This window comes from Photinus pyralis, unplaced genomic scaffold (assembly GCF_008802855.1).
Source record: "Photinus pyralis isolate 1611_PpyrPB1 unplaced genomic scaffold, Ppyr1.3 Ppyr1.4_LG7, whole genome shotgun sequence".
Classification (NCBI taxonomy): Eukaryota; Metazoa; Arthropoda; class Insecta; order Coleoptera; family Lampyridae; genus Photinus; species Photinus pyralis.
In genome coordinates, this window is record NW_022170738.1 from 1,663,380 (window position 1) to 1,684,141 (window position 20,762).

Here is a 20,762-nt window from a genome sequence, read left to right on the forward strand (position 1 = left end):
ATTCAGTTTTCAGTAATATAGGTAATATAATGGTCAAGGGACTATAATAGATTAAATTTTGGTAATTTTGACCTTTTGTCCGATCCGTCTGTGTTTGTCGCTCGTTGTCCATAAATATTGGTTTGAAACAATTTATTATTGTTTGCAGTACCAAAGATTCGTCTTTCCAAGCGAAGAGATTAACCCAGAGGTGGATGGGGCCGGCGGGATATCGGGGAGTTTCCCGGCCCGTATCCGTGAGCGCTTTGCGGTTGGTAGCATCATTCAAAAATGAAAACCCAAAAACAAAGAGGATACAGAAGACGATAAGCCGCCACTTGTAAGAGATTTAATTTAATTAATTTTCTAAGTGATGAAATAACTAATAAACTGTTTCAAACCAATAACAGACGGACGGTCAGAAAAGATTCCGACCAAAATTTAATCAGTTAGTCCATTGGCCGTTCGCGCGAGTTACCGTGTAGGTACACAGACGGATGGACAGAAAGTTAAAAAAACGTACTCTTACATCAAGCTATTATTCCCTATTTATACCTAAAAATGTAAAGGATTTCCTTCAAAGGTAGGTAATAGTAAGGTAAAAGTAAAAGGTAGAGCTGACAAGCAGGTTGAAAGAAAAGGTTTTGCTTTATTAACGAGCTCCTATAGCGAGTAGCGAGTTTATAATTTTGAGGTGCTGTCCGTCTGTCCGTTAGCACGATATCCCCAAAACGAAGGGGCCGATTGCGATGACATTTTTCATGTGGATTCTATATCAAATTTGTAGATCGGAGTTTATAAATTGGCAATGCATGTAGGGGAAAAAAATAAGGAACGTCCTTTTGACATCTCCGTTAGTTATGAACCGCGATTTGCATGAAATTCAATATGAGTTTAGCCAAATAAATCGCAATGCCAAAAGTTGCGAGTCTAATCGATTCAACGTTCACAGTGCCCTTCTCGCATCTCGACCATTTATGAACCGAATTACAAACTTTTTTTATTTATGAAGGTATTTAAATTAAAATAAGTAGGCACTGGGATAAAAGCAAATCTAACGCCGGTTTAAAAATTTTGTTTTGCACATGTGCAGAGCCAACTTTCTTATTTATGGAAGCATTTAAATGAAATTTGATACATATGCACTTGGAATAAAAGCAAATCTGCTAAAATTCACAAAAAAATCAATTACTCCTATTGTGGAAATACCCTGCTTCAATGACACAACTAAGTACAACACGTCTGTAATAATTTTCATCTCCTGGCATTTTTCTATTTCCCAATATGAATTGATTGATTGATTGTGGGCGGAAATTGGTCATTATGACTGATGCAAACAAATGAATAGTGGTAGGTACATATATTGTACCCTCTTCTAGGAAACAGCAATTCATCTGATCTAGTGACAGTCTAGTTAAGATAAAAACAAATGGCTTTTTTTCTTTAAATTATTCGATAAATAATTGTTATTTATTATAGGTATACAAGACGATAAAGGGATGTTTTAACCATCGAATGAAAGATGTTTCACGAGATGGTTAGTTTCCACTTATCGTCGTCCATAACAGAAAACATTACTTTATAGCATCAGAAGCCATAGAAATGATTATAAAATAAAAATTCTGTAGTTATTTAATTTAGACGTCCAAAATAGCAAACTTAGGATTTCCCGTAGTTTCCATGGCAACGCAATATTGTATTCTGTTACGAACTTCATTTTATTTTGTGCTACGCGTCCCATTTTTTTAGGAAATGTAGACGTAATTGGAATGACACAATGTTTGTTTCATTTTATCTACCCTTACTGTTAAAGAAATAGGTACTTAGCCTACTCATTCAAACCCAACAAAATTTAAATGGAACGTCTGCTATTATGCAGGTTTATTGGTAATATCTTTCTATATTGCACCCCACCAAACGCCGAATCTTTTATTAAACGTAAACCTTTGGAAGCAGCAAAATTGCAGAACTTATCCCTAACGTGGAGTAGGTATAGTCGCTTTTCGTACGCGTACGTGCACCATATCGCACCGGCATAGAGGCCACGGGGGAGTGGGGTTTTAAGAAAATCTCGAAAACTAAACACCTTTGCTCTGCAATTGCATGTATACAAATAAAGAAAATCAACAAAAGCTTCTTTGGACTAGATGCACATTTTCTGATAAGTATCTATAAATCCTTCAGTTTTTAAGCAAATGCCACTTTTTATGAATTTAAAAAAAGTGAGACCTTTCCTTACGAGCAACCCCTTTTGCTTCTACCATATAGGTACCTACCCTTTCCCTCTTGAGTAAAATATGGGAAGTATAAATGTTATGATTTTTGCAAGTAAAAGGAAATCCTTTTTCTTATAAAGCCTAATGCAATTTTGATTTAAAATATATTTTTTAATGAAACGCTGTTCCCCCTCCCCCCCTATATTTCATGGGATGGTTTATGGTTCCCATTCACCCCTGGAGGTACTTACAGCAAGCATATTAGGGTACCTAATTGCAACTTTACAAAGGTTTCACCTTTTCGTCATCTCTATAACTGGATTAATATTTTCAGTCCTTAACATTTTTGGCATCAGTTTTCCTCGTAATTAAGACTTTTTTAAAATGGATTTTAGATATAAAAAATGAAATCCAAGCCTTGAAATGAACAACGTAAAGAGATAATCCAATACATTTACAAATTAAGTAAAACCCTTTTGTAAAATTACAAATAAGTCCTTTCAAAGGAAACAAGTCTTTGTGCAGGGTGAAAAAGGTGAAGAACTTAATAATATCATTTTTGTTAGGGGTTGGAGAGCTTTCAGAATTAAAATCAGTTCTCTAAATGCTTCTATAATTAGGTTGTTATAAATCATATGAAAAATACCTATAGCTTTTTTTTAATTTATTGATTTATTATTGTACAAATGTAATATTTTAAACTAAATCTTAATTAATAATATGTTGAAAGACTCCTTGACGAATTAAATCTTCACACTCGGCTCTCGGCAAAAAATATCTATTACTCTCTTTCAAAAGAACCAAAGAACCATCGCTTAACTCGTACTGTCCATAATCGACTAAACACTTCACTTCAATATATAACGCCTTAGGAGGATTCAAATCGATAGTTAAATTCACCCCGCCATCATCACCAATTGACCGCATATACGTCGCCAGCATCGACGAATATTTACTAAACCAATTCGATTCGGCATGACTTAAGTTTACTTTAATATCGGGAGGTAATATACTCCCAAATTCCCATCTCATTGTTCGCAAACATCTCAGTCTGTTGTAATGGTAGGCGAGCAGACATCGTAGGTTGCGTTGTATAATTGCGTGGCGTGTGCGAATTGTGGCTGTGTAATCGAGACCGGCACCTACATTGCTATCCTCGTGCGCCTTACTGAAACAACAATGGTAATTGCGCATTATTGCCGCAGCGATACTTACAAATCATCCGCTACGTTCTGTTGAATTAAATGGCAGATTTCTTTCTCGACTTCGCCGATAAGTTCGTTCTAAAATCAAAAGTGTCTCAAAGGAATCTGGAAGAATTCGGAGGTCTTACGTTGTAAGGAGGTAAAGTGCCACGATTTCGATCCAATTCTTTTACTAACGAGCAAGCACTCTCACCATACATGTTTTCTGGTTGTAAAGAATTTCTTCAGATTTGGGGGTTATGGCGGGAATTCTCATTGCTGTGGCTGTGAAGACGGTCACTTTAAATTAAGTACGTTGTGTTGTCACGTTCACTAATTTTTTGAACGTGGTCCAGTATTTTAAAATTACGCCTACGCCGTGGATGGAAAGGTACACGATTTCATGTAGTCATAGATACTTAAATTTGGGAAATTATTGTTTTGTTTTGTTGTTTACCAGTAATAAATACACAACGAGATGGAAATAAATTTGGGTACTGCAAATTAAGGTTCGCCCTGTACTACATTTTTGATTTTTACAACTTACAACTGACAACACTGTAATGAAAATGAGGTTATGTTAAAATTCCAAAATGTTATCAAATATTCTACCAAAGTTAAAAACTAGCAACTATTTCAAGCCTTTCTGTACTGCAATCACAAGTGAGGGCAACTCAAAAATAGAGCCACGTGCATTGCAATTCCCTCCGAAATACCAAAAGCCCCGGCAAGTGTGGTTGGAAAATCTAGACACAATAGATGAAAGAAAGCTAAGTCTGCTAGACCTGCACCCCGATATATTTGCCTCTAACCCTCGAATTGATATAATTTTCCAAAACGTTCGGTGGCAAAGTTTATATCGCTTCGTTAGCTTTGCTCATACAAAGGTACGATCGGAGGTAAGGGGTGGAGGACGAAAACCATGGCCTCAGAAAGGTTTGTGCTTCATTATTGGAACTCCCGTTTACATACTGTTAATAGGCTTAGGTCGAGCTCGTCACGGTTCAATTCGGAGTCCTTTATTTAAAGGAGGGGGTGTGGCACATGGACCAAGATCGCCAACACCACACTTCTACATGCTACCATTCTATACTAGAATATTAGGCTTAACGAGTATGCTGTCTGTTAAATTAGCTCAGGATGATTTACACGTCGTTGACAATTTGGAGATACCAACAGATGAACCGGAATTTATACAGGAATTGGTTAAAACGCGGAACTGGGGGCCATCAGTGCTATTCATCAACGAGTATGCTAAGTGAAACTGGAATCCTATAATTAACACATTTCGTTGCAGAGTCGATATTATGCCAAGGAATATCACTATAGCCACTGACGAAATTAAACACATGAATTTAATGCCGGTTTACGGTCTAAATGTTTACTCCATGTTGAAACACGACACACTTGTACTTACTAAAACTGCCGTGGATGTAATTGAATCGAAACTTCTAACACATCTTCATCGAAATGTGTTTTATAACAAATTGGGCAAGTATAAAGTTGATCAAGTGTAGAATCGCGTTAGTTCTAAATATAGGAAGGTTTAATTAAAATGCTTATTTTATTGTCCTAATAATCTACACAATGTGCACGTCACAAAAAAGTACAAAAATTAATCACATGGACAAGTCGATCTTGCAGAATGTTTTTTAGAGACTGTCTCTAATGATGACGAAGATACGAGCTGAAAATAGTCACAATCAGTTAGATTAACGTCAATGTGTACATACTTCAGGTTGTCCTAAAAGACGTTCGCGGATGGACCATCGTAAATCTGCATGATCACTCTCACCCGGTATGCTGTACTTCTTCCATTGCTCTTGGTATTTGTGATACAACGTTACGGGATCGCATTTCGTAATTTTGGGAGGAGCGCGTGGGTGAATGACTGCAAGGACGTTTTTAACAAGTGACATTACTGGATGCTACCAACCTGTTTTTCGTTTATACTTTACAGGATTTTTGGGCTTACAGAAAGATTCGCACGATTTCGCTCGTGAAGGTGGATTCACGATATCATCAATCCTCAAAATATCAGGTGCGCTTGATCCGTGCGTCTTGTATAATACACAATGTGATCCGCAAGGGGATAAATTGCTACACGGTCCCGAGGTCCTTGTCGAGTTTTTACCACTACATATCGTACTGTTCCCATCGGCTGAGCAGTGTGGCAGTGGACGATTGACTTCCAATAAAACCTTACCCCGACCCAGTTCTCTCTGTTTGGTTAACCAACTTTTAGTAGGTAGAGCATAATGAGTCGTTTCGCTATTACAAGGGCATGGAGGTTCGTTTTCTTTTTCCTTGGATTTACTTTCATATTTAATAAGCCGTTTTAAATCTAATGACACAACCTAAATAAAAGGTAAATAACAATAATACTATACCTTGTAGAAAAACTTTTAATTGTTCTCGAGTAATGTTATGAAAACCCAATTCGTTTAGATGTTCCAAAACTTCGCGAGGATTTATTAAGGCCATTACGTTACAACACAAGGAAAAGATCGTTAAAATCAAAATTGAAAAACGCAAAAATCAAATTTATTACAGTTGGTAAAAAAATTGGGCGCATTCATATCACGCTTTGGAGCACATTCTGTCTTCTTGAAGAATTTGGCAACACTGCATGGTGGCACCTACGTGAAGAGATCCAAACGTATCGACTCAGCAACTCACACGAATGACCAATTCTCTAGGGCTAGACAGTAGAACGATAAGCACATCGTTTGGACAGTCTAGTAATTTTTAACGACCTAACCTCACAATTTTGCATTGGTTACGTATTAGCAACCTTTTACAAATCTTACACTGCACAAATGTTGCTTTTTAGTTTTGTGGAACCTTTGAAAATTTCACAAACACTTTAAAGGTCAATCTACATAAACGTCTGCACCAACTACATATAGCGTCGCTCTTTACCATCGAAAACAATCTGTTCTCAGGAGATCAACACGTAGAGAACTGCGGGGCATTGATAAAAGTACGGCTGATCCAACAGATCGTCAAAGGGTATACGGAAATTACAAGGACCACACTGCATGCTCTCTATAACTGAATCGTTTTGTGTTCTTTCTTCCGCAGATGAAACTGCAGATTTGTAATTTCACAAATTTTATTAATTATGGCAACACCGCTTTACGTAACGATAAATGAGGCAACAGAACTACTTGCTTAACTAAGAACTACCAAATTATCAAAATCCCAAAAACATTGAGGTTACGTTGATGCAATATCAATAATTTTATTTATTTTCAGTACCTTTGTAGACAGGTAAAACTAAGATTAAAATTCAGACGAAAAAATGATCCTGTGCAACAAATAGAACGGCACTTTGGGTGTGTCATTTGTGAGTTGAGACAGTGAAGACCTTACGGAAGCCTTAAAAGGTTTCGTGTGAAAAATGGATAAATATGAAGTCGTAGGCCTATTAGGTGAAGGTTCTTTTGGACGCGTTTACAAAGCGACCAAAGCTGGAACATCGAGTGTTGTCGCCCTAAAAGTTATTACAAAGGTAACAATCCCTCAACAGGACTACTTTTAATTTGTGATTATAGCGAGGGAAATCTTTGAAAGAAATAAAGGGTTTGCGACAAGAATGCGAAATACAAAGAGGCCTGCATCATCCCAACATAATACAGATGCTAGATTCCTTCGAGACCGACAACGAGGTACTTAAACTTGAACGACTAGTTTCTTCAACGTTTATTTGCAGATTGTGGTAATTACGGAGTTTGCGCATAAGGAGCTGACTGTAGTTTTAAGTAAAGAAGGGTATTTACCGGAAGAGCGTGCGCAAAGAATTGTGTGGGATTTGGTGTCGGCACTGTATTATCTACACTCGCATCGAGTTTTACACAGGTAAATGCATGTAAATCGCCTGTGAGGATATCACAAAGATAATGGTTTCAGAGACTTAAAGCCGCAGAATATTTTGCTTGATCAAAAAAATAATGCAAAATTATGCGATTTTGGGTTCGCACGTAATATGAGCACTGGTACTCATGTTCTGACTTCGATTAAAGGTTGGTTATTTGTGCAGTTAGTAATTGACATGTTACGAGTTGAAACTTCAGGAACACCCCTGTATATGGCACCGGAGCTTGTGGAGGAACATCCGTACGATCATAATGCAGACCTTTGGTCGCTGGGCTGCATTATTTACGAGTTATTGGTTGGAACGCCTCCATTCTGTACCACGTCTCTTTTGCATCTGATTAAAATGATTAGACATGACCAAGTGCAGTTTCCTAGTTTCCTTTCGGAACTTTGTATATCTTTTCTCAAGGTTTGTATAGATGATTATGTGCATAGTTGGAAGTAAGTGTACCTACTGGCAATGTTCATTATGTACCTATGGCAGTAAACGAGCTCGGTTAATTTCTAACAGTTAGAATCCTAAAAATACAGAAAATCTTAGCATCTGACCATTCTAGTACGTTAGGGAATCCTAAAAACGTGAGCCACAAGAATCCTAAGAGTCCTATTAATCCTAATCTTTCAGGGAAATCTGAGAATCCAGTGAATACTGAAAATCCTGAGTCTCCCAGGGAATCTGCAAATCCTAAGGATCCTTCTCGTTCCGCTAAGAATCCTGAAAGTCCATATGTATTCTGAGAATCGGTGGTGGTTTTAGGCAATTAGACTGTGCCTCAGTTCGTAAATTCCAGTCTTTGAACTTGTCATGTAATTCAATTAACCACCACAATCCCATTTATTATAAGTACTAACCACCATATTATTGAAACGTTTTCATATTAAATGAAGTAAAATAAATGTAGTATTGAAACGTTTTCATATTAAATGACAAAATAAATGTAGAAATAAAAATGGTAAAAGTGTCAACTTCTCTATGTCTGCATGTGAGTCATATTCTAACTGTATATGAAACCCTTTCATATGCTCTTGAGACTCCGAATTTCGCAAAAGAGCCTTAATTCATGTGCAAAGGGATTGAATTCATTTTTTACTTTGCATTTCGAGTTTTAGGCCTTGAAAAGGCTTTGCTTCCAAGGAATGATTCCCCTTAAAAGGGCATATAAATGTGTATAATGTATACTGCAGTGTGCCCCACGCTGACCGCTAAAAATTAATGCTACGTGCCCCACGTTGGGCGCCAATGCTGTATGCGATGCCGAAGTATCAATTAACAATTAACATGAAACTCTTAAAATCCAGGATCGTAATTTGGATTGAAACTATTAGTTACTATAACTATTAGGTACTTAACGCTTATTGTTCTGTTTTAAAGTTAAATTATCAGTGTTCCAATATTAATAAGAGAGTCGATATGCTGATATAATTCGCATAAGAAGAACACTTGTGCCAAGTTACGTCAATTACGTAATAATATAACACTGTTTGATAGCGATATATGTAGCAAGAAGGCCGTTTGTTTTCGGGTTGATAACATTTACGCGAATAAACCTATCCGTATCGACGCCATTCAAATTAAATTTTATTGTCATAATTAAAGAACTTTTTTTTAAATCTCCGGGTGTAATTGCTAGTTTTGAAAAAAAGCAATTGACCATTGTACTTCTTAGAATTAAGGCTAAGCGTTGTAACAGGTGGTCGCCTTTTAAAAAATTTGGTTTCAAATTTGCATTTTGGGTAGACGCGGGGAATTTATTAATTTACACATGTACCGCTTCATAGTGAACAGGGCCGAAAGTATGTCAGGAAATAAAAAGCGATAGCAAGGTGAGCAATTTTAGATGAGCAACGTGTGATTGTAGACGGCAGACAAGGTTACACTGTTCTAGAGTTACCACGTACTCTTAGAGCGTGAGAATTTTATTTTCGCGTAATTGCGATATTTTTAAACGAAGTTTCGTAAGCGGTTACGTACCGCGAAATTTTCATGTACTTTTATTGTAGGGTTTACTTCAGAAAGATCCAGGAAAACGTGTAGCATGGCCAGATCTTTTGAAACATCCATTTGTAAAGGGCCACGTCCTGGTTCTTGACGACGTACCATCGAAACCTTTAACAAGGCCGATGTCGATTGATACACTACAAGCGAAGGAGCAGCAGCGTAAGGATTGTTTAAATCAGCGAGCGCTAAAGAAGTAATAAGTGAAGTTTGTTTAATAATCCCTCAAAATTGGGTAATTTTCAGTTCCCCACAATGCCACAAAGTGGTCTCTATGTCCACATCTTCGTTTGATATTGAGAACAACAATTCCAGTTTAGACGAGCAGCTTTCCATGTTGAACATCGATAGCGACATTGGAGCAAGGAGCTGTTTACAATCCAGTGCCAATTCAGACTCTGAAACCCACGTTGACAACGGTGCGCATGTATTTTTCTCACACACTTCCTGGATGCTAATCATTTTTTAGGCCACTTGCATTTCTACGAAAACACGAATCCGATTGAAAACGACGAATGGGTTGTGTTTCTGTTACGTACAATAGAAGAGGTCATTGCAGGCGAGATGACCTCGCTCAGTCAAAAAAGTCTGGCTAGCATTATCATATCGCCTTTATCAAATTCGAATGTCAGCTCAAAAGTCCTCGGTTATGTCGCCAATTTACTATCGTTACCGTTTGTTGTCACGGACACGTCAGAGGGCGCTCTGGAACAGATAAAGAATATATATTTCGATGTTAAAGTCGTGCCAAATTTGGTATACGCGACGAAACTGATGTTTCAATACAAATGCTCGACTAACTTATCAACTTCGTCTACTGCATTTGCAGCGATCGACTCTGAAACACAGCACTTTATAGCCGAATTATCGGATGATGACTCTGAAGCACTACAGCATATTTTTTTGTTGATCTGTCACCTTGTTCATCTTCGATCGGAGTTCTTGAAGCACTTTTGTGATGCCGTAGCTACACTTAATGTATACAATATTTTGCGTGACATGCTATCGTTGTGTAAGTAGACTCAATTTTCCTGTAACTGTTGTTATTAGATACCGTACATGCTAAAACTAATATAAAAAGTGGTGTATTTGTGCGGTGAAAACCGTGAAGGCGTTGGGGCCCAAATTCCAGAACGTTCCATTGTGATATATTTAGAGGGGCTAGTTACGATTAAACAGGTAGTTTGTGATCCAAATTCATGCATCTAAGTTTATATGAAGCGCAAACAAAATTATGAACTAATAAACGGCTACCGCTAAAAAAGTTAAAGACAATTAATTCAAGCCTTTGTTTGCTGTTGAAACCCTAAGTTACGAGGGTACATTTTTTGACATTTACACACTGCGGAACATCGGTAATTTATTAGTTCAACTAATAAAATCACTTAACTATACTTATAATTGAACGCGCACCGGTGGTCTCGGCCATAGAAACGTAGCGCGCCGAGAGGGATTTACTATATTCAAAACATATCAAATAGCGGAGGGCATTTATTAACCCCTTGATTGTTATTATAATTTATTTTTAGCAAAACAGAGAGTGCGATTAGTAATTGACCTATTGGCGATTTTGACACACATCCTTAGAACGTTACCGGATCGTACAGATGTCATTACCAAGATTCTAAATACTGATAACAGCGAGTTTAATGTTGTCCACTTACTTAAGAGCTCAAACCCTTTACTCAGGGAACGAACCTGTTATTTTGTACAAAATTTGGGGAAAAAATGCTCTGAAGTTCTTAAAAGTGAATGGACGGAATCCGTACGTGACATACTTGAGACTTTGATTTACGACTCCATCGAGGATGTTAGAAATGTAAGTTGCACGTTTGTAGATTTTATATAACTTGATTGAGCAGGCAGCCGAAGTGACTGTTCAAGATCTGAAAAAGTTACCATTTTATCAGTGATGAAGTGGTTAGAGCAGCTAGTGGAAACGAATTGTAAATACTTTTGCTGTCGTTACGCTCTGAATTGTGAAGAGTGTAAGCCAGATTGAAGAGATTGTAAAAATAAAGCTTTTTAACATAAAAAAATCCGAAAAATTTTTCTTTCAGGTTCCTTAGGGATAACTTCTCTTTTGGCTTTTAACCTATATCCAGCGTGGTGCCCATCAAAGTGCATGCAAAATAATTGTAAATCACAAGTTTCTTTTAGTAACAAAGACATTCTTGTGACTGTAATAAGTTGAAAAATAAATTAACTTGATCTCATTTGATTATTATGATCCCAAACACCAAAGATGCACAAATAAAAATTGCCAGCGACTTCATTTAGTTCAATTGGCAAGATTTAATTAGTAGAAGTTACTAGTGAATTGCCAGAAGTTTCCTTTCAATTTTCTACATCCGTAGTGTGCAAATTGTGCATCTAGCAGCCACCTTTTCCCCAAGTACGTTGCTCCGTTTTAATTTGAAGCATATTCGATCTTCGCATCAGCTTTGGAATGGTGTCGTCGATTAGGATTGCTAGTGATAAGGTAGGTCTCTTGCCCGATACCATCTAAAAAGTGAAATCGAATTAGAAAAAGATTATATGTAGGTATAATTTGATTAATAGGTAAGTATATAATCCTTATGGGGTAACAAGAAAGAAACAAATTGTCAATTCGAAATCTCTCATCATGTCATCATTCCGGAAAGACAGACAAAATGTACAATTTCAAAGTTTAGTTTAGCTTTCTCAGATCGACCGGGATCGGCCTGTAGAATCCATAATTTCAAACAGTTCTAAGATTGGGCTACTAGTTCAAAAGTTACAGCCCTTTGAATTTTCTTTCGAAATTAGTTTCATAACTTTTGATTGAGAAGTCTAATCGAAAAAGTACAAATCGTTTTGGATTCTACGCACCAAAATTAATAAGAAAAAGTGTTTTCCCGAGTAATTTTGGTTAGTCGATTTTTGGTAAAAAAAGGAAGGTTATACACTGCCTTTTTTTGAGGTCCCCAAAAAAAATTGTCTCAGATCGACCGGGAAAAAACATTTTCTTATAGAATGAGGCCTGTAGAATCCATAATTTCAAACAGTTTCAAGATTGGGCTACTGGATCAAAAGTTACAGCCCTTTGAATTTTCTTTCGAAATTAGTTTCTAGTCTATAACTTTTGATTGAGAAGTTTAATCGAAAAAGTACGAATCGTTTTGGATTCTACGCATCTAAATTAATAAGAAAAAGTGTTTTCCCGAGTAATTTTGGTGTAGTCGATTTTTGGTAAAAAAGGAAGGTTATACACTGCCTTTTTTTGAGGCCCCCAAAAAAAATTGTCTCAGATCGACCGGGAAAAAACATTTTCTTATAGAATGTGGCCTGTAGAATCCATAATTTGAAACAGTTCTAAGATTGGGCTACTAGTTCAAAAGTTACAGCCCTTTGAATTTTCTTCCGAAATTAGTTTCATAACTTTTGATTGAGAAGTCTAATCGATAAAGTACAAATCGTTTTGGATTCTACGCATGAAAATTAATAAAAAAAAGTGTTTTCCCGAGAAATTTTGGTGCAGTCGATTTTTGGTAAAAAAGGAATGTTGTACACTGCCTTTTTTTGAGGCCCCCAAAAAAAATTGTCTCAGATCGACCGGGAAAAAACATTTTCTTATAGAATGTGGCCTGTAGAATCCATAATTTCAAACAGTTTCAAGATTGGGCTACTGGATCAAAAGTTACAGCCCTTTGAATTTACTTTCGAAATTAGTTTCTAGTCTATAACTTTTGATTGAGAAGTTTAATCGAAAAAGTACGAATCGTTTTGAATCGATTGGATCTTATAGAATGTGGCCTGTAGAATCCATAATTTTAAACAGTTCCAAGATTGGGCTACTGGATCAAAAGTTACAGCCCTTTGAATTTTCTTTCGAAATTAGTTTCTAGTCTATAACTTTTGATTGAGAAGTTTAATCGAAAAAGTACGAATCGTTTTGGATTCTACGCATCTAAATTAATAAGAAAAAGTGTTTTCCCGAGTAATTTTGGTGTAGTCGATCATGGTAAAAAAGGAAGGTTATACACTGCCTTTTTTTGAGGCACCAAAAAAACATTGTCTCAGATCGACCGGGAAAAAACATTTTCTTATAGAATGTGGCCTGTAGAATCCATAATTTGAAACAGTTCTAAGATTGGGCTACTAGTTCAAAAGTTACAGCCCTTTGAATTTTCTGTCGAAATTTTAAAAAAAGGAAGGTTATACACTGCCAGTGCAGAATTCGTAGGCAACTTGTGTATCTTCCACACAGCCCTGAAGGATCAACCTCAAGGGAGGCATTGAGCAAAAGGACCAGGCTAACCTAATCGCTCAGTTGGGAGAAGGTTAGTAACCCACCCGAACCTGTGATGGGGAATACGTCAGTACAACACCAGCAGCGCTACTACAGGGGCAACTGCAAGAAGCTACGGAAGCATCACCGCCCAAGCTGACAAGACAACCTGTGGTGAATGCTTCCTCCAGCGTCAGCAACTCACCCGGGCCGATTTCGTACTGGGAGGAGTTTGCGAATATTGAGGCGCTGCTGGAGTTCCATTCTAGCTACGCCGGATAAACGATAGACAGCTATTTCTATATACTAACCGTATGAAAGAGAATGTTATACTAATAAAGCCAGAGGCGGATTTAAAGGGGGGCACTAAGGGCACGGTTTCTGGTCATCGGGGCACACAAGCGACCGTTTCTTTGATACTCTGCAAGAAAAAAAGAAATAACGTGCATTTACTGGCCGTTATATCACGACTACACATACAGTTAAGCTGTGACATACAGGGTAAGTAGTAAAAGCATCAACCTACTACACGAAAACTGTGATTGATCTCAGTCGGGCGTCACCGCGGAGTATCTCTGACCACATAACGAACTCGCAAGTCACTCCAGAAGCGACTATGTCAAATCATAGAATAATTTCGTTTGAAATGAAATGCAAGAGAGCCGTCCAAAAGAGTGATCGCAACTCCCAAGGTAACGGATATTCCCTTTTACAAACATCCCCTTGGAGAAAAACTTAGAGAGAGCCCTGTCGAGGGACGCCTCTCGGGTCCTGCCGACTTACAGGACAAAGTAGATTGTTTTTACCAACTCCATTGTGGAGTCATTTGAACAGGCATGTCCTCTGAAAGAATTCCAAACCGTCTCGGAAATATCAGAGTTAAGAATACAAATAAATGCTACCTTTGGAATGGGCTGTTATAACTAAATCATAAATAATGTTGAAGCGAATTTTATGTTCTTTTAATTTCATTACAAAAATATAGATACACAGTCTGAATTCACTTCCTTAATCCAACTTTCCTAACTCACCTCTGTTTTGAATAAAAATCTTCACCTCCCTTCGTGTACCGACTCTTTACTCATTCTCTACTTCCTCCGCGGTCCTCAGATCACTTACCTTGCCTTCCGTTCTTTACCACTTGCTTTGCTGGACACCATTTCATTCTGTTGCTTCTTCCTTTTTGTACGATACTATCGTTACCTTATTCTTCCCTTCCCTCTTCGTATCCCCCCCTTAATTCCTGCAACGTTCCTCTATCCCCCCCTTAATTCCTGCAACGTTCCTCTCTTCATCCCCAATTTTCATCATTCACGCTTTTCTTGTGATAAGACTTAACCTCCACTCTCACTCCCTCATTCTATTCTTAGTTTACTTCCCTCTTTCCTTTCCTTCACTCTTTTCGTATGTCTCTACTGTTCTCGTTTATTTGCTTATTATTGTTCCTTTCTTTTCTAATTGGGAAATGTAAACCGTACTGAATAAAAAAAGTCAAAATGTAGGCCGTAACAATTAAATATTTTAAATACAATTGCAGGTCATCGTACATTTTTTCACGAAAATATACGATTATATCATTACCCAAAAATAACCATTATAAATTACTACACTTACAGTACGAGTATTTTTTGGAGTACAAATTTTACGCTACTTACTCAATAATGTCGACTTATTATCGTTATCGTTATTGTAATTTAATTATAAGCACGCTTACGATTTAATAAATTATTCTTTCATCATCACAGAAATTTTGATTAAAGAGTTAATGAACGTATTGATTACTTTTTGCGCCTTTTTCTCTATCATTATTTTACTTTTTCTGTCTTTTCCCTCCCAACTTACCTAACCCTAAATAATCTTCCCCTTCCTTAGTGTGCCGAACTCCCTTATTTACTCATTGTTTCCCCCTCTCCGCGGAATGCCCACTTTTTCCTCAACACTGTTCATTACCACTTGGTTTGTTTCCATCTTTCTGATGCCCTTCCCTTTGCTCATCTTTCTTTTACTACATTTCGTATATCTCCGCTCCTCCTCTAGTCTTTTTTTACCCTTTCCTCATTTTTTAGTAGATACCCGCTCCTGTCTGTTACAATTCAAAATTAGAAACCAAATAACAATTACTAAAATCTGGTTGCGCCAACTGAATAAAAGAGGCAAAATTGAGTTTAGTGAAAATTTGAAATTGCCGTTGAGCCGGTAGGACTATCATTTTCCGAGGAAATTTACGATATTACAGGCACAGTAGGAGCATATTATTTTTGCGGTACAAATTTTACAAGCTGTTAACGCTATCGTCATTGTTATTTCATTACGATTTAATAAATCAGCTTTTAATGATTACAACTGTCGCAGCATGCAATTATGAAGATCATATGCAACGGTTCAAATGACAATATTACATTTAGCCTTGACATTGTTAACACATACTTTGTATACCTAGATAATTAGCTTCGTTAATACTTGCGTAATCATGTCTTAATTTAAACCATGTAGAGATACGTTAGTCAAGTGAGAGCTTTCCGACAAGTAATTCTGAAATGTTATATTTCACGTTCAAGAAACGGGATGTTTTGGTGAGCGCAACAATTTTACGTCTGAAGAGGACCAAAGTTTGAACAGCAATTACGTCAACACCAAAAGCTTGGTTTTTCCGCTATACATTCTTCCTCCACTAAACATGGTTATTGGCATAAAGTAAACAACGTAGTCTATGTTATTAGTAATTAGGAATCACCCGGGAAAACTCGTTCCGATAAATTCGGCTTCTTCAGGAACCCCGCTGGACCTAGCCCCACCACTATTGTGAATGAATTTAAGAATGGGATCCAATTTATGAGTTATTTAGGAGCTTTTCATAATCGAAAAATTCTTATGGGGTGGCCGAGTCTACTTGGATTCAGCCCCCCACTGATTCGAATTACTTTTTTCAAATTAAATTTTGTACTGGAATTACGAGCTATTTAAGAGCCTTCATTTACAAGTAATTTTGATTTTTGAACAAGAACAACTCACGTCCTGGAAAGAGCGAATTTATCGTAAAAACCTCTAGTGCACGTAGTTCCGCCTAAGGCCGTTTAACATTGATGGTAGATTGAGTGAGTTGACAGCATGACAGCATACAGAATTTCCCCATTATGTTTGTTGTATTATAAGTTTCCATTGTACGAAGACTCGGCTCGAAAAATGGCCACCGAAATTTTGGCCGCCATGACAACACGCCTATAGCTAAATTCGCCCATGGAAGATTCGCCCTGGAAAGGTTTTTGCAGGGAAGTTTTGAACTCGAACAATTTTCAAAGCCATCTACAAATTTTTGTAGAGCCAATCATGGCCTATAGGCCATGGAGCCAATATTCACCCGCGTGAAGTTAGTTCCTCAACATGAAAATAATGAAACTCCAATACGTTTGCACAATGATTGCACATTTAAGCACACTTCAATTTTTCGTTTGCATATTTCTCTAAAAAAAAGATATTGAAAAAACAAATTTGAGGTTCCAACGTCACGATATCTAAATACGGGCGCTCGAATAGACAGATCCACCAAGTTAGCCCCCTGTCATGAACATTTTTAAATAGTGCTAATGTTGTGCCAAATTGTGCTGACCAGATTTCTTCGAATTGAAACGCGGGTAATTTGACTGTTATCCCCTCGATTTTTTAAGGCCCAAATTCCACTACTACTTTAACGAGTTGTGCTCAATGCATATTGGATTGTGCCGGTGAAATATTCGAAAATAATAATAATAATGTTTCTTTATTAAGCAAAAATAAAACATAAGAAAAAGAAATAACAATTTCAAATTTAAAGAAAAATTGCTTAAAAGGTGGGAGATTGGCCAAAGGCCGTTTTTCACTCCTACCATCGGTACATATTAAGCGACGTGAATTCATAATCCATAAAGAAAACAAAAATAATACTTATGCACAACAATAAGACAGAAGTAAGGTAAAGAAAATTAACAACAAAGAAAAGAAAATTAAAAACAAAGAAAACAAAAGATTAAATGGCCCTATTGATATTTGTTTCTCTGGAGAGTTCTGTACGTAACATGCTTTTAAAATTATTAACACTTTTGCAGTTGGTATAATAAAATAATTGTTTAAAATCTTGCATGACAAATATGAAAAGCAATTTTCAAATTTGGAGGACTTATGTTCCACGAGTGAGTAATACTCATAATAGTCTTGTGGTATATGCGATAGTTGCTGCACTCAAATCTCGGGGGCCAACTTGAATCTTAGCCCTCACGTTTTTGCAAATACGGAATCAGTAACAATGGCAATGGTGCATATGGGATTGCGCCTTTCAAATTTTCGCACATGGTCACTGTAACTTTATAAGGACAGTGGCGACAACTTATCATAATCCGCCATATTGGAGCTAACGAATATATGGAAAACGGTATAATAAAATGTACATATAAAGGTAACCATTAATCATTAAATTGTGCTTGACATTTCAGTGTGTTCTGTCACTTCTTGTCCCTTGTCGCGTGTTTCTCCTTCCGGAATAAAAAGTATTACTTTAGTCCCTTAAATGAAAGACAAAACACGTTGATTTAGTCCACGGAGGACAAGAGACCAATCAAAAACGAGATACCCTGTTGTCGGCACTGTCTCTATAAAGTTACTGTAGTCTTACTGTACTCGGTGGTTCCTGCACTCAAACCTCGGCTGCCAACTGACTCTTAGCCCCAACGATTTTTACAGATATAAATAGAATAAGCAATAATGGCAATCAATGTGCTCGATGCATCATATTGGATTGTGCCGTTCAAATTTTCGAAAATAGTCTTACGATACCCGGTAGCTGCTGTACGCAAATTTCGGGGTCCAAGCTGAGTCTCGGCCCCCACGTTTTTACAATAAGGAATAAGCAATCATGGTAATCGATGCATACTGGATTGTGCGGGCTGTTCAAACTTTTGAAAATAGTCTTACGGTACTCCATATTTCCGGCACTCAATGTCGCTGGTCATCTTGACTCTCAGCCTCCACCGTGTGGATGCGTGTGTCAGTCACGAACTTGTCACGATACCTCCCCATCGACATGTAGTAATGAACTGCGCGTGCCGATGCTATGCGCGGATACTGCAGGAGAGAGAGAAGGGAAAACTAAGATGCAAGCTCTCTCTATGATGCTTCTATTGATTGCATCCGAATTCAATTGAAAGAACCAATAAGATGCGTAACCGTAAGAGAAAGCTTGCCTCTTAGTATTCTCTTCTCTTTCACCTGCAGTATTCGCCCTTAGCATTGGCACTTCATACCCCATTAGCTCCACACCCAACTTGATGCTTAACTTCCACGTTTTTTTACAGATATGGAATCAGCAATGTTGATAACTTGGATGAAAAAATAACTGGATTGCTAGCAAAGTCAAATTAATGAAGCCAACATCTACAGCGCCATCAAAGGGCAGTTGTGCGTTTTGTGAAACGAAATTTGACACACGTCAATGTTACGAGATTTAATTTGGGTGTTTTATTGCGATTTTATGCAATTTTGTGTTAGTTAGTTGTGTTACTTTTACCGACCAAGAACAAAGTTGAAGAAATGACAGTAGATGAAAATGTAAACACTTTTCCTGATCATCAAAATATGTACCTTAATCGTTGTGTAACACCCTCACCGTCATGTACTACACGTTATCCTGGAGATTGGTTAGATGCTGCAATAAACATGTACATTTGTTACACAAAAGCTTATTCCACGATCTATTGGTATCATTATCCAAAAATTATATCTACTTCAAATTCATTTATTATATAAAATAATTCGTCATGTAAAAAGTTAAACAGTTATCGTGTAAATATTTTGTGTGGATATACTTATCCTTGCAAATTTCATATTTAGCGCCTCAGATTTAGTTCTCATTTTAGTCATACCCAGTGATGGCGCTGCAGATGTTGGCTTCAATTTCTATACGCTAGCAGTTCAGGTTTAAATGGTCGAAGCTTGATAATCACTGGGTACTAGATGCATATTGGATTGTGCCATTAAAATACTCTTTCATGATAGTTTCTGTTCTCACAAGTCTCTGGAGCCACTTAGACTCTCAGCTATCGGGCGTTTTTAAGATATGGTACCAAAAATAATGCTAAATGATTGTGCTCGATGTATAACCAATTGTGGTTTGGGTTCAATACGAACAAAACTATTTAAATTTTGTTGTTCACAAAAGAATTGCAATAGCCTACTATTTAATAATGTTGTAGTGAAACATGGCATGTACCTCAGAGCCATATGGCTGTGTTGAGTGTACAGTTTCAATATAATTAATAACTAAAAAAAGAGATCTTTCAGAGGACAGCTGCTCCTTCTTTAAACTAAAAATTTCACAAATATAAAGAATATAAAAAATTTTGGAGTTATTATAACAAAACAAAAATCATAACAAAATGAATATAAATAAAACATAAAAAGAAACAAATTCGGGTGGAATGTGAACAACCAATCTTTTAACTTCGGGAAAAACTTATTTTTCCTTTTTTCACTACTAATTTCCAATGGAATTTTATTGAAGAAGGTCACGGAGGTATAGGAATACAATCGTTTAAACGCTTCAGATGTAGATTTTGGAATTACTACACGATTTAAATATCTTAACCTAGCTGAATACATCAGAGTTTGAAACTGATTGGCCACCCCTTAAATAAAAAATACGTAAAACTTTGAAGGTGTAGAGATGTCTAAATGAAGTACTTTCAGAATGTTAAAGAACGGATATGAATGCTCACCCCTCCTAACGCGAAAAATCTGTCTACAATACTTTTTTGTGCTACAACAATAGGATTGACTGTAGTAGTATAGGCCCCAACCCAGCAGGACAACCCGTACTGTATCTTACTTTCTACATTCGCAAAATAAATTGTTTGCAAGTCAGCCAGTGGACAAACATACTTTAATGAATAAAATTTCCTCAAAACCATATTTGTATATTTTTTTATCCCAGTTATATGGTTCTTCCAATTGCAGTTTTCATCCAGATGTAGGTATACCCAGATACTTTTATACACACCTGTTCAACCACAATACAATTAACACAAAAATTTGAATTTTTTTCTTCCTTTAAACAGTTTACACATTTAAAATGCATATTGTTAATTCTGTTGTCTTTAAGACCCGATGAATGATGGTTTTTTCACTTAAAGCTAATTGGTTAACAGTAAACCATATCTTTAAATTATTTAGATCTTTTTGTATTATATTTTCCAAGCCACGAGACGTACTTGCTGTATAACAGAAAGCGG

At 36.9% G+C, this 20,762-nt stretch overlaps 4 protein-coding genes across 5 annotated transcripts; 2 read left to right on the forward strand and 2 right to left on the reverse strand.

Moving 5' to 3' along the window:
- Positions 1 to 2,844: 2,844 nt before the first annotated feature.
- On the reverse strand, positions 2,845 to 3,736 carry LOC116175943 (DNA replication complex GINS protein PSF1-like). The gene is made up of 3 exons (XM_031494325.1): positions 3,529 to 3,736; positions 3,411 to 3,478; positions 2,845 to 3,363 (listed from the first exon to the last, which is right to left on the reverse strand). Exons 1-3 carry the CDS (start codon positions 3,598 to 3,600, stop codon positions 2,904 to 2,906), a joined length of 600 nt encoding a protein of 199 aa, XP_031350185.1. The 5' UTR covers positions 3,601 to 3,736; the 3' UTR covers positions 2,845 to 2,903.
- A 108-nt stretch (positions 3,737 to 3,844) lies between these two features.
- Positions 3,845 to 4,957, forward strand: LOC116175941 (39S ribosomal protein L4, mitochondrial). Its single transcript, XM_031494323.1, has 3 exons — positions 3,845 to 4,315; positions 4,361 to 4,628; positions 4,677 to 4,957. The coding sequence occupies exons 1-3, from the start codon at positions 3,973 to 3,975 to the stop codon at positions 4,894 to 4,896; spliced, it is 831 nt and encodes a 276-aa protein (XP_031350183.1). The 5' UTR covers positions 3,845 to 3,972; the 3' UTR covers positions 4,897 to 4,957.
- Positions 4,925 to 6,366, reverse strand: LOC116175942. Its single transcript, XM_031494324.1, has 4 exons — positions 5,770 to 6,366; positions 5,316 to 5,723; positions 5,113 to 5,270; positions 4,925 to 5,066 (listed from the first exon to the last, which is right to left on the reverse strand). Exons 1-4 carry the CDS (start codon positions 5,861 to 5,863, stop codon positions 4,995 to 4,997), a joined length of 732 nt encoding a protein of 243 aa, XP_031350184.1. The 5' UTR covers positions 5,864 to 6,366; the 3' UTR covers positions 4,925 to 4,994.
- A 98-nt stretch (positions 6,367 to 6,464) lies between these two features.
- LOC116175940 (serine/threonine-protein kinase fused) lies at positions 6,465 to 11,470 on the forward strand. Of its 2 annotated transcripts, none has more exons than XR_004146395.1 (11): positions 6,465 to 6,893; positions 6,937 to 7,050; positions 7,095 to 7,240; positions 7,292 to 7,404; positions 7,456 to 7,667; positions 9,260 to 9,450; positions 9,501 to 9,673; positions 9,724 to 10,266; positions 10,784 to 11,073; positions 11,117 to 11,263; positions 11,315 to 11,470. XR_004146395.1 is itself a non-coding variant. In XM_031494322.1 (11 exons), exons 2-11 carry the CDS (start codon positions 6,783 to 6,785, stop codon positions 11,165 to 11,167), a joined length of 1,944 nt encoding a protein of 647 aa, XP_031350182.1. In that variant the 5' UTR covers positions 6,475 to 6,597; positions 6,649 to 6,782; the 3' UTR covers positions 11,168 to 11,470. The 2 variants fall into 2 exon arrangements, 1 of the variants encoding a protein (XP_031350182.1); XM_031494322.1 differs by having other exon boundaries at positions 6,475 to 6,597; positions 6,649 to 6,893; positions 11,117 to 11,470.
- The last annotated feature ends 9,292 nt before the right edge of the window (positions 11,471 to 20,762 follow it).